General features: G+C 45.7%; 1 protein-coding gene across 8 annotated transcripts in view; it reads left to right on the top strand.

Moving 5' to 3' along the window:
* Positions 1 to 12,203, top strand: part of Irag1 (inositol 1,4,5-triphosphate receptor associated 1) — a 132,002-nt gene that overhangs the window by 83,267 nt on the left and 36,532 nt on the right. For all 8 annotated transcript variants that reach the window (XM_045146523.1, XM_045146521.1, XM_045146519.1 and 5 more), the window contains one exon: positions 9,546 to 9,669. In XM_045146523.1, coding sequence (XP_045002458.1) covers positions 9,546 to 9,669 — 124 coding nt within the window. The remainder of the gene's footprint in view (positions 1 to 9,545; positions 9,670 to 12,203) is intronic.

The following is a 12,203-nucleotide window of genomic DNA, read 5'->3' as shown; positions in this document are numbered from 1 at the left end:
GTTTTCTCATCTGTAAAATGAGAACAATAATGGTATCTGGGTACTTCACTAAACTGGTGTGACGACGCTTCGAGTGGTACTGGTCCTCTGTCCAGCAGGACCCTGATGACCATTTACATTACTGTCATTGAGGCTATAGATTGCTTACCATGGCAACCTAGTGAGACAACACTCTTTGCTCTGCAGTATGCAGGACAGTGTTGGAGACCTGACACCCATGCTGGGTTGCAGAATTCGAATTCCCTTCTCCTGCGTTTTGCAAGCCCTTTCCCCTCTTGTGTGCAGATCAGAAGGCTTTGGGAGCACTCTGAACCCTGGCTCGAGACTTGCCAGGCTTTCATTCAACAGTGCCTATGAGCTCATGGGAAAATTCAACGTCTCTGGTGAGGTTGTTGGCTGCTCCTTGGGGAGTCGGGGAAGATCCTTACCAGAATATTCTGGAGTCTTCAGAACCTTGGCTGAGGACTTTTCCCTGCTGGATCTGATCTTCCCAAAAATCCAACCAGCACCCTTCTCAGGGACCATGTTTGTCCATTGTTTTGACTTTGGATCATTTGCAAGTGTTTTCAAGGCAGAGATGTGAGGTTGGGTAATGCGCTCGAGAAACACGGTCTTAGAAAAGCCTCAGGGGCTGGAGATGGCTCACTGCATTAACGTAGCTGGGTCGCAAGCGCGAGGACCCGTGTTTGGATCCCAGGTTCCTACATAAAAATGCTAGGCATGGCGGAGTGTGTCTGTAACCCCATCCCAGTTCTGGAGAGATGGGCACGGAATCCCTGGGCCTCACTGGCTAGCTAATCTAGGTGAATTGGTGAGCTCTAAGTTCAAGGAGAGACGTTGTCTTAATAAGATAGAAAGTGACTGAAAAAGGCCCCTAATGTCAACCTCTGGCCTTCACACCCATGAGCAGACACCTGTACACACATGTGCCTATCTACATGCATTCAAGTATGCATACACTCATGCACACACCCCCCCACACACACACACAGTAAAAAGAGAAGGCTCTCCTTACGATTAAGGAAGCCTTGTTCCAACTACCATCATCAGTCAGTCTGTCTATGTCAACAGCCTCCTAATGCTCCCTCAGCCCACACTCTCTGCCCACTCACTCAGTTCAAACCACAACCCACATGATGGTCAGAACAAGCTCTGAGGTTTCAGCGTGTCAGAGGTCTCATTCCGCTTTTAGGATGACCGCTGGAATGCTTAGTGAAACCCGCGAGGCCTCTGTGTTTAGCTCCACTCACCTCCCAGCGCTTCTGGACCCTCTCCCTCCCCACACGCCAACTCTTTGGCTCTCCTTCAGCCACTCAGCCTTCCCTCATCTTTATTCCCTCTTCCTGGAATGTTTTCCCATCTTTTCCTCTTTGTCTAATGAAGTTTCATTGTATCATAAGTGGTCTGGTCACATATGACCATTTTTTTTTTTATAGGAATGGCTTCCATGGCATCTCCAGATCTCTTCTACTTTAAGTCATGTAAGAAGTGCAGTGTTTCCATTTCTCTCTGATTAATCTCCCAGTGGTTCTGCAGTTTGCTTTGCACAGTATCTTTAGTCCCAAGCATCTTAACCGGAAGCATTTGGTACATAGGAAATGAATTCATGAATGATGAACTCACCTTCACCAGCGGTGGGAGGACACCCAGAGGTGGGCCAGGTCACTGCTACGCACTGCGATGAGACTTTAACAGAACACGAGCACTTGCGAGCAGAGAGGCAGAGGCAGCTGGCTCTGAAGGGATGAGTCGGGGGCTTCTGGGAGGGGCGGCTTTGGTCTCCGGAAGAGGAGGGACCCCAGACAGGGAGAACAGCGGGAACGAAGGCACACTGGCATCTCCTAGAGCTCCGTAGGCTGCAGAAACAGAAGGAATTCCATGTGACCTCAGCATGGACCATGTGTCTAAGGAGATGAGCTTTGTGTCCCGGAGGACACAGCAGTGGGCTGGATCAGAGTGTGAAGGCCTTGAGGGCCAGTGGTAAGTTTGGATTTCATGTAGGACACTCGAAAAGCCAGGAAAACTTATAGGTAAAGAAGCCTTAAGACCACATCTGTATTCTAGACTAATTATTCTGAACAGATTATTAAAAACTAGCCTGAGACAGGTGAGTGTAGGAATTTGTTATAGAAAAAAAGGAAAGACTCAGGTTAGGTGTAGTGGCACATGCCATTAATCCCAGCACTCAGAAGGCAGAGGTTGGAGGAGCTCCATGAGTTCGAGGCCACCCTGAGACTACATAGTGAATTCCAGATCAGCCTGGGCTAGTGAGACCCTACCTCGAAAAAGGCCCAGGCTCTGCCCATTTAGGAAAGGGCCTCCCTCAGTGGAGATAAAGCGACATCATGTGTTGCACTCCGGTTTGCATTGCTGGTAGAAATCACCCAACCAAGAGTAGCTTCTGGGAAAAAGAGGTTTATTTTGGCTTACAGGCTCGAGGGGAAGCTCCACGATGGCAGGGGAAAACGATGGCATAAGCAGAAGGTGGACATCACCCCCTGGCCAACAGAAGGTAGACCACAGCAACAGGAGGGTGTGCCAAACACTGGCAAGGGGAAACTGGCTATAAAGCCCATAAGCCCGCCCCCAATAATACACTCCCTCCAGGAGGCATTAATTCCCAAATATCCATCAGCTGGGAACCTAGCATTCAGAACACCTAAGTTTATGGTGGACACATGACTCAAACCACCACATCATGTAAAACAAAATATAAATAAGCTGATGAGGGGCAACGAGATGGTAGGCCCATGGGGAAGACAGTTTGAGAGCTATTTGGAGGTGAGCTTGGCAGGACTTGGTAAGCAGAAGACCAGAAATATGACCAGGCAGGCATCTGTGTGCATGGCTGTGTCGGTGACAGGTCTGGGGGTACAGAAGGGTAGAGCTCATCTGAGAAGACAGTGCGTCTGGGTTTGGACATGATGAGTGTCCAAGGGAAGCAGACGGCATATAACAGGGAGAACAGACCTGCTTTTTTATCCTGGTTTTGCTATGAGCTGGCTGAGACCTGGAGAATCTACTTATCCTAACTGATCTTCGGTTTCCCCAGAAATGAGCTTAGCAATGTTGACTCGGCAAGCAATCAATAAGAACAACTACAGAATATATGGCTGATGTACCGTAAACCGTGGCTGTCAAATTGTTGGTGGTATCTAAGAGGTGATTGGTTATCTGGCTCTGGATTCTGAGGAAGGCAAGCGATCCTTCCAGGCCCCCCAAGGCTGGGCTCAGAGCCTCACTTCTCACCCAAGGAAGAGGCCTTCTGAGAAGATAGGTGTAAAGAAAGTTCATTCCAACCAACACCTTTAGCTCTTGGTGTCAGCCTGTCTGAGCATCCTTAGTCCGAACCCTAAAAGTTGCTTTACCATTTTCCTAACATGGCCAGAAACAATGGTGTTCACTGAAATGAGATTGTACAAGCAGATATTTAGAAATCAATTTTACTATGTTGTTGAGAAATTGTTCATTATCATAAATTCCCACTAACGAAAAATCCTTGTAAAGAAAAAAAGAAAGCCTTGTACCAAAACACTGCTTCCCTACAAATACAGAAGGAGGAAGGAGGAAGATTATACTAGATGAACTTTTCCAAAATTAAAAAAAAAAATTACGATTTCATTGAGTTGGAGTTAAAGTGAAGTGAAACTGTTGAGACTTGCTGAATTTTGGTGATTGCTTCCTTCACAGAGGAGAAATTGGATTTTACTGTGTATTAGGAAATGCATTCAGGGACTAGAGTGGTGGTAGAGTTTCTGATTTTTTTCTTTTTGGTTTTTCTAGGTAGTCTCATTGTAGCCCAGGCTGACCTGGAATTCACTATGTGGTCTCAGGATGGCCTCGAACTCATGATGATCCTCCTGCCTCTGCCTTCTACCTTTGTGGGATTAAAGGCCTGCACCACCAAGCCTGGCTTATTTTTCTTTTTAAGTTTTCAATTCAATTAGCTGTTTTAAATTTGTACCTAGAATTTGTTTTAGTCAGGTAGGATAAGAAGGAAGAAGTTTATCCTCACAAAATCTCTAACACAAGAGGAATGGCCACTTGAGAGAGGACCAGGGTCAGTCTGGAAGCAGTAGGGTGGAGAGATGTATCCCAGAGCCTTCACTTGGGTTATTTTGGGAAGGTGTGAGCCAGGAGGAATGGCCTGAGTAGGCTTGGGATTGGATAGCTGGAATCATGTTGGTAGGCTCTGTACTAGGGGGGAGGTGTCTAATTGTTGAATACATGGCCTTGGGGTGATTTGGGGCAGGGCTGAATATTGGTGAGAGAAATAGATACAGGAAATGGTTTGGGTATAGGTTCTGGATTGGTTGGTTTACATTTCAAAGCTCATACAAAAGAAAGCTGTTGCCTGCCTCCAGGAATTAGCTAGCCTGGAAGAGGTAGTGTCTCTAGGATTAAACCCCCCAAATCCAGCACCAAGAACCAGAGACATCAGAACGTATCGTCACTGCCTGCTGACATCCTGTGGAAAAAGCTAGAATGGTGGTGTGGTGGTTTGAATAGATGGCCCCCAATATATTCAGGTTTTTATTGTTTGTAGTTTACATCTATAGCCACCTGGCTGGAGGCAGAGTCACTGGGTGGATCTTAAGGTGTGGTGGTGGCTTTCAGATTTCAATCTAAAGATGTGCAAAATGTACCTAGCTGGAGTTCCTGAAGTGTGCTGTGCTGTGCTGTGTGGCTTTTGGTTTGTGCTCCTTTCTCTCTGCTTGGTCCTGTGAAGGTAGGCCAATTTCTTCTGCCATTTATGGAACTTCCCCTGGATCTGTAAGCTTCAATCAATCCGTTCCTCCATAACTGTGCCTGGTCTGAAAGTTCATCTCAGTGAACCTGAAGCTGTCTGATACAGGCAACATTTCTTCTCACCTTCGTATTTCTTCCTGCCGTCCGTTTCCACCTGCGTAATGCCAAATCATCTTTATGTTGTAACATTTACACCCCACTCTGCAGCCACAGCTGTGGACTCAGGTAACAGGGTTCCATGCTCCCCACCAGCCCCTCCACCATGGCTCATTATTCTCAAGTTTTCATTATGGTCTCGTTTTGCTGGATTTCATCATCCTATAGTTTTCCTAGGGGGCATATGTGCTGAATTCTAACATCTTTGAACATTTCATCTTTTTCCATAACAGCTTGCGTAGTTATAAGACTCTTTGGTAACTTTCCCTTGGAACTTCGTCATGTGCTCCGAGGCCCTCCATGTTGTTAGAGAAGCACAAAACCAGCTGTTTTCATGTCTCTAGCTGTCTTGTGCTTTCTGCAAGGCTAGCTGGAAAAGGACTCCTTTATATACCTTTATCAAAAACAACAAAACCAGTATATACTCAGCTATCCTACAAGTCCACCTCTCCCTTCAGTTCTATTTTCAAGTATATTCTGTGATCCATTTGTTTGCCTCAGTCTCTCATAGGCAGCATGAGCTATGAAATGGTCAACAGTGTCTCAGCGTCAGGTCCGTGTCCCGTCTCTACGTAACAGAGTCTTCTACGCTGTTCTTTCTTTATGATCATCCAGTCTACACCACGTTCCTACTAATTGACTTTGAAGCGCCGTGTGCCACATTCCTTCATTTTCCAACATATTAACTAGTTCTGTCTTTTTCAATTTCTGGGTTAGTCCTGCTCTTCTGGTCTCCAACTTGTTTTCTTAAATAGATTTCCTCTTCTGTCATTCCATGACCTTTTTTTTTTTTTTTTTTTTTTGTATCTTGTTCTGACTTCTTATTTTTACTTTTCTAGATCCTAATTTCTTCTAGAGCTCAGAATATGTGCTATGTTTTTTGCACAGGAATGCATTTTTTGCATTTTTTGGTGGGCCTCTTGCAGCCATGTTTCCATCCTGACATCTGTCTCTATGTGTTTCCTTTTTTCCCGTACTTGCTACCTTCCTCCTGCCTTTCCTTCCTCTTTTGACTTTAGTGTTTTTGTATAGTTGCCAGGTCATTTGTTTTCTCTCTCTTTCTTTCTCTCTCTCTCTCTCTCCAGAGAGAGAGAGAGAGAGAGAGAGAGAGAGAACAAGCAGAACCTTTCCACATGGATTTCTCCTTTACCTGTGTTTGGGGGAGGGGGGATTAACTTTTGTTGATACCCTTCTGCCTCATCTGAAATCTTTATCCTCTTTTTAATATGTTAGCTGAAGACTGGGTGTTCCCTGTTTGCTTTTTTGCTGCTTGGGAGGTAGAGGAAAGGGGAAGTTCAGATAGAGCTGTGAGAAGTGTGTTTCTGCTTCCTTACTATAAGTAAGACTTGGTTTTATTCTAACAAATTGGGGTATCATCTGTTCCCTTGGGTGAAAAATATAGCTAATTTTGGATTGTTTCACCAATTTAAGAGAGAATTATAGGAATACTGTGCCCAGATGTTTGTCTTCCAGACTTGACTCAGCCTTAATCAGGATCCACTCTCCTACCAGGCACAGGAAGGAAAAAACAGACAGAGTGCAAGGACTTGGGTCACTTTGCTACTGTTTAGAAGAGGGAGGTACGGGACAGGGAGAGAGCTGAACTGGGGCTTTCTGGACATTTCTTGCCTCTCACTCCATCAGCAAGGTGTTTTTATGTATTTATTCCTAGTCTTCCTTTCTGGTAAATCCCTACGTATTGTTCAAGGCAAGCAACTCTGATAGAATGCCAGGCAGTATTCTGCCCGCCTGCCCCTCCTTCCCAGTAGGAAAAGCTAAATGCTGACCCGGGCGGCAGCTCTGGCCTCGCTCTCTGCCACAGGGGTCTGGCAGGTCAGAGAACCTTCCGCCCTGAAGAAACTGAGTCTCCTTCCCTGGTTGCCTGCTCACCACTCTGTCTGCTTCTGTTGTTGGTCTGTGTCATGGCATTCTTTATAGCAAGTTCTCCTCTCAGATCTGCCTTCCAGAACTCAGCCTTACATGCTTAGGATCACAGCATGCGGGAGGCTGAGGCAGGAGGATCAGAGCAAGTTCAGGCCAGCCCGAGCAACAAAGTGAGTTCAAAGACAGACTGGGCTTGAGACTTTCGATAAAGAATGAAAAAAAAAAAAAAAGAAAAGAAAAGAAAAGAAAAATAAATCTCATTCTTTGGGAAGGAAGAAAGGATTATCAAGGGTGAGAGCGCCACACTTATTTCTAGTAACTTCTGTCTTTCTCTAGCCGTTATTTTTTTTTCTTTTAAAAATATTTTTATTGGGGGCTGCAGATATGGCTCATGCAAAGCCTAAGGACCTTGGTTCGATTCCCCAGTATCCACTTAAAGCCAGATGCACAAGGTGGCGCACGTTTATGATGTTGGTTGTGTGCAGCGGTTACAGGGGCCCTGGTGCACCAGTTCTCTCTCTCTCTTTCTCAAATAATAAATGTTAAAAATATTTTTACTGGGCTGGAGAGACGGCTTAGTGGTTAAGCGCTTGCCTGTGAAGCCTAAGGACCCCGGTTCGAGGCTCGGTTCCCCAGGTCCCACGTTAGCCAGATGCACAAGGGGGCACACGCGTCTGGAGTTCGTTTGCAGAGTCTGGAAGCCCTGGCGCGCCCATTCTCTCTCTCTCCCTCTATCTGTCCTTCTCTCTGTGTCTGTCGCTCTCAAATAAATAAATAAATAAATTTAAAAATATTTTTACTTATTGATTTGCAAACAGAGAGAGAATGAGAGAAGGAATGGGCACACCAATGCCTCTGGCCACTACAAATGTACTCCAGATGCATGTGCCACTTTGTACATCTAGCTAGAGACCTTACCTTGAAAAAAAAAAAAACACCTATTTATAAGTTGGAGAGATTAGCCATTACTTTTAAAGAATATTACCTTTGCCTGTGTTTGAACAGTCACTGATATATGTTGATTGATTTAACTTTTGTTTTTCATTTTAAGAGCTTGTTGCTGGATTCAGGAAGAGGGCAGTGGATTCGGGCACCCAATGCTGGGACTGATTTTCTAAGAGTAGAAGCCCTACGTAGTCTTTTTTCCCTTCCATCTTCCTTTGCATTCTCAGATTGGGGGTGGGTTCTTGTCTTGGTAAAAAGCCCCTGAGCAGCCTTTCACTTGCTTAGTAGACTTCCTGAGGCTTCCGTGGCACCACAGACTTCTCAGGACCACTGTCTGCTTGGCTTTCTGCTGGGTGTGGAGGAGGCACATAAACATGCAGAGCGAGGTCAGAGCAACAGAGGTTTGTCCCTTGTCACATGGAAATATCAGCAGTCAATGCCAGCAGAGAACCCGAGACGACGTGTGTCAGCTAATACTATACCCAGAAAACTCATGCTGGCTCTCCTGTCTCTGATAGGTGGCCCTCTAACCTTCACATGGATACCGGAACTATCAGAAAACCCATGTTACCCTTCTGTTATTGTTTATTGTTTAAAGAGGTAGCTCTGCCTTCCAAGTGCTGGGATTACAGGCGTGCGCCACCACGTCCGGCGAGTTTTTATCTTTTTTTTTTTTTTTAACTATAAAAATCCAACTACATCTCATCTTCTCCCTGCCTGGTCTCCCTTGATGACCTGGCTCCCAGTCTTGACTTTGTTTAGATAGTTGCTATAACTATTCCTTCAGTCCCAAATCTCTACTTAGCCTACAGTTGGACAGCTTCCAGGTCAAAGGCCATAGAAGACATTAAAACATGGATCTGAGGCTTTTTAACTTCACTATAAACACATTGCATGTGTGGAGTAAAGGCCAGGAAGCCCATACTGCCTGGAAAGAGAGATCATTTCCAGGTACACATGCCAGGGTCCTCTTTTACTGAACTTGCTAGAGCACACCCAGGCCTCTTGGACAGAAACGTCATGGCATTGGATGAGGACCACAGTATACCACAGTGAAGCACTGACCATGGATCTAAAATCATGGCAGGGCTGCCCTGGAGAACATAAGCACTCTCTGTCTTCCAACAGGAGGAAGGTTTATGGGAGAGGGAATAGTGGGTTTTCTGCTCTTGGAGCCCAGTCTAGTACCTTTCAGGAGGTAACAAAGACTATTGGTTAGCTCTGTGGACTAATAGGCATCTGTATTTATGAGATCAGAGGCCTAATGACCTTAGCTTTATCCTGGAAAAATCCCTATTTTCTGTTCCTATCTATAGGGCTATGAAACCAGGTGGTGGTATGTAGGCAGGAACTAGAACTTTTGAATTTATTTGAGAAAGAATAATTGGGCAAGACATCTCCTGAAAAGCTTGCCAAATAGAAGGGTTTTTTCACACACATCATAACCAAAGAGACAACCAGCTTCTACCTAACATGTGACCATAGACATGGATTCACCTGCTGCTGTGGGGAGGCATGGGAAGAAGATACTGGTTTGGAATCTTGGTATGCCATTAACTAGATCTTGAATCTCCAGGAATCCATTCAACCTGGCTGAGCCTTGGATCATGTCCTCTGTAAAATGGGATGAGTCTGTTCTAGCTTGTTGGCACATTGTGAGGAGGATATAGCAAGATGGCAATTTATAAGGCCTCTGGAACAAAATGAGATGTTTATTAAGTGTTGAAGCCCTTCCTGGCCCCTGAAGCCAACCACCAACATTACTGCTGGGATTTCAAACACGTTTTATAGGAGGCACTTGTGTTTTTCAGGGACGTCTTCTGAAGTCTCCTCAGCGACGGCTGAAGAAGAATCAAAGAGTGGCTTGGACGTCATGCCTAATATTTCTGACGTGCTGCTGCGCAAACTGAGGGTCCACAAGTCTCTCCCTGGAAGGTAAAAGCAGAACATATGCTGTGGAGGACACTGTAGGGATTGCTTTTGGGTTCGAGTAAGTGAGACACAGAGGAGAACGAATCTTGGCTCTTACCCCAGAATTGCCGAAGTCCAGTGGTCCAGGCAGTGGGGCGATGGGGGTGGGGGAGCATGGAGCTGGAGGGATGGCTTAGGGGTTAAGGCACTTGCCTACAAAGCCTAAGGACCTCTGCTTGATTCCCTAGGACCCTCATAAGCCAGATGCACAAAGTGGTGCATGTGTCTGGAGTTTGTTTGCAGTGGCTAGTGGTGTGCCCATTTCCTCTTTCTCTATCTGCCCCCTCCCTCAAATAAATAATAAACTAAATCAATTTTAAAAATAGTTTTTAAAAAAGGCATAAAGACTGGGCTGGAGAGATGGCTTAGCGGTTAAGCGCTTGCCTGTGAAGCCTAAGGACCCCGGTTTGAGGCTCGGTTCCCCAGGTCCCACGTTAGCCAGATGCACAAGGGGGCGCACGCGTCTGGAGTTCGTTTGCAGAGGCTGGAAGCCCTGGCGCGCCCATTCTCTCTCTCCCTCTATCTGTCTTTCTCTCTGTGTCTGTCGCTCTCAAATAAATAAATTTTAAAAAAAATAAAATAATTAAAAAAAAAAGCATAAAGACAGTGCCACGGTGGTGTTTCCAATTCCAAGAGTATGTGGGCTTCACAGATGGGCAGAACCCTTGAGGGTGCAGGGGTCTCCGGGGGTTCATGTCAGCAGAGGATGGTGGGCTTTGAGCCAGGAGACATGCGTCTTGATCCAGATAGACCATTTACTGGATATACCATATGCTGGGAGAGTCTAGGTTTGATATCTGTGTGCTCACAGTGGTAGAATGTTTGCAATCGCATGCATAATGGCCTGGAGGAAACCTCCCAGACTTCCGCCCATGCGGAGCGAAGGTCTTTTCTGCGCCTGGTCTTCACTGCCTTTGTCATGAGTCCTATGCTTGACTCTGACAGGGAGCACTGGCTCCATGAGGCTGTGGGAGCCGAGACTTAGGGCCGTGTCAGATGTAACAGGCCCTTAGTCACCGGGCTGGAACATGAGATGGTAAAGTCATTAGCAAGACCATGAGATACAGTGCATGCAGAGAAGAGCGTGGGAGTGAAGGTCTGGATAGGGAATCAAGGAGAGAGTTATGGCAAGGTAAAAACCCGAGATGAATGGCAAAAAGAAGGCGCCCGTGTGAAGATTAGCAAACAGATTTCCAAACAGAAAGGAAAGCAGTCTCAACAAATGGTGGTGGGACACCTGGCAAGGCACGCATGAAAGAGTGACGTTGTCACCCAACTCCCCCAACTGGTGAACTCCAAGTGAGCTGAACAGGAGAGAAGTGATAACACTCTGAGAAGAAAACACAGGACTAAAGAGTGAATATTTAGACCTTGAGTTAGTCCTTTGCTTTAAGAGGCAACCAATAGCAAAGGCAATAAGATTAAAAATTAAAAAAACAAAACAAAGCAGGGCTAGGGAGAAGGCCCAGTAAGTAGCACTTGTCCTGCAAACCCGAGGCCCCGAGTTTAGAGCTCTGGAACACATGCAGAGCCAGGCAAGGTAGCGCAGACACCCCTAACCCCAGCGCACGCGGGAGACAGGAGAACCCCCGAAGCTCACCGGCTGGCTGGCCTTACAAACACACTGGCAAGCAGCCGCGAGAGGCCCTTCCTCCAGCAGAAGGGGAGGACCAGCACCCTGACTTCCACACGTGCACCGTGGCGCAGACATTCCCAACCCTCCAGTGAACGCACACGCAGGCCCATGGGCTCTGCCTCCAGGCTGCTGATGTCATTTATAAGACACAGCTCTGCGTTAGGAACTGGATATGCCATGTGGCTTCGTGGTCTAAGTTACACCTCCCTGGTCCTCACAGTTCTTTCTTTTAATTTTAAATTTACTTATTAACTATTTTCCTTTTATTCTGTTTTTTAAATATTTTTATTTATATTTATTTATTTGAAAGAGAGAGAAATAGGCAGAGAGAGAGAGAGAGAGAGAGAATGGGTGCACCAGGGCCTCCAGCCACTGCAAGCGAACTCCATATGCATGCATCCCGTTGTGCATCTGGCTTACATGGGTCCTGGGGAATTGAACCTGGGTCCTTTGGCTTTGCAGGCAAGTTCCTTAACCACTTAGCCATCTCTTCAGCCCCCTCACAGTTTTTAATATTGAAAAAATAGTAGCCAGGTGTAGTGGCGCATGCCTTTAATCCCAACACTTGAGAGGTAGAGGTGGGAGGATGTCCGTGAGTTTGAGGCCACCCTGAGAATACAGAGTGAATTTCAGGTCAGCCTGGGCTACAATGAGACCCTACCTCAAAAAACGGATACATATATATCTATATATCTATATCTATATCTATATCTATATCTATATCTATATCTATATCTATATCTATATCTATCTATCTGTATATCTATATCTATATATATATATGTATATGAAATAAAAAATAGATATGTTCTATAGCATATGAGTCATCAAAGCAGGAAAAAAAGCTTAGTTAATTATTTAT

This window comes from Jaculus jaculus, chromosome 3 (genome assembly GCF_020740685.1).
Source record: "Jaculus jaculus isolate mJacJac1 chromosome 3, mJacJac1.mat.Y.cur, whole genome shotgun sequence".
Taxonomy (NCBI): domain Eukaryota; kingdom Metazoa; phylum Chordata; class Mammalia; order Rodentia; family Dipodidae; genus Jaculus; species Jaculus jaculus.
The sequence above is the reverse complement of the archived record's forward strand: the minus strand, read 5'-3'. Positions and strand labels throughout refer to the sequence as shown.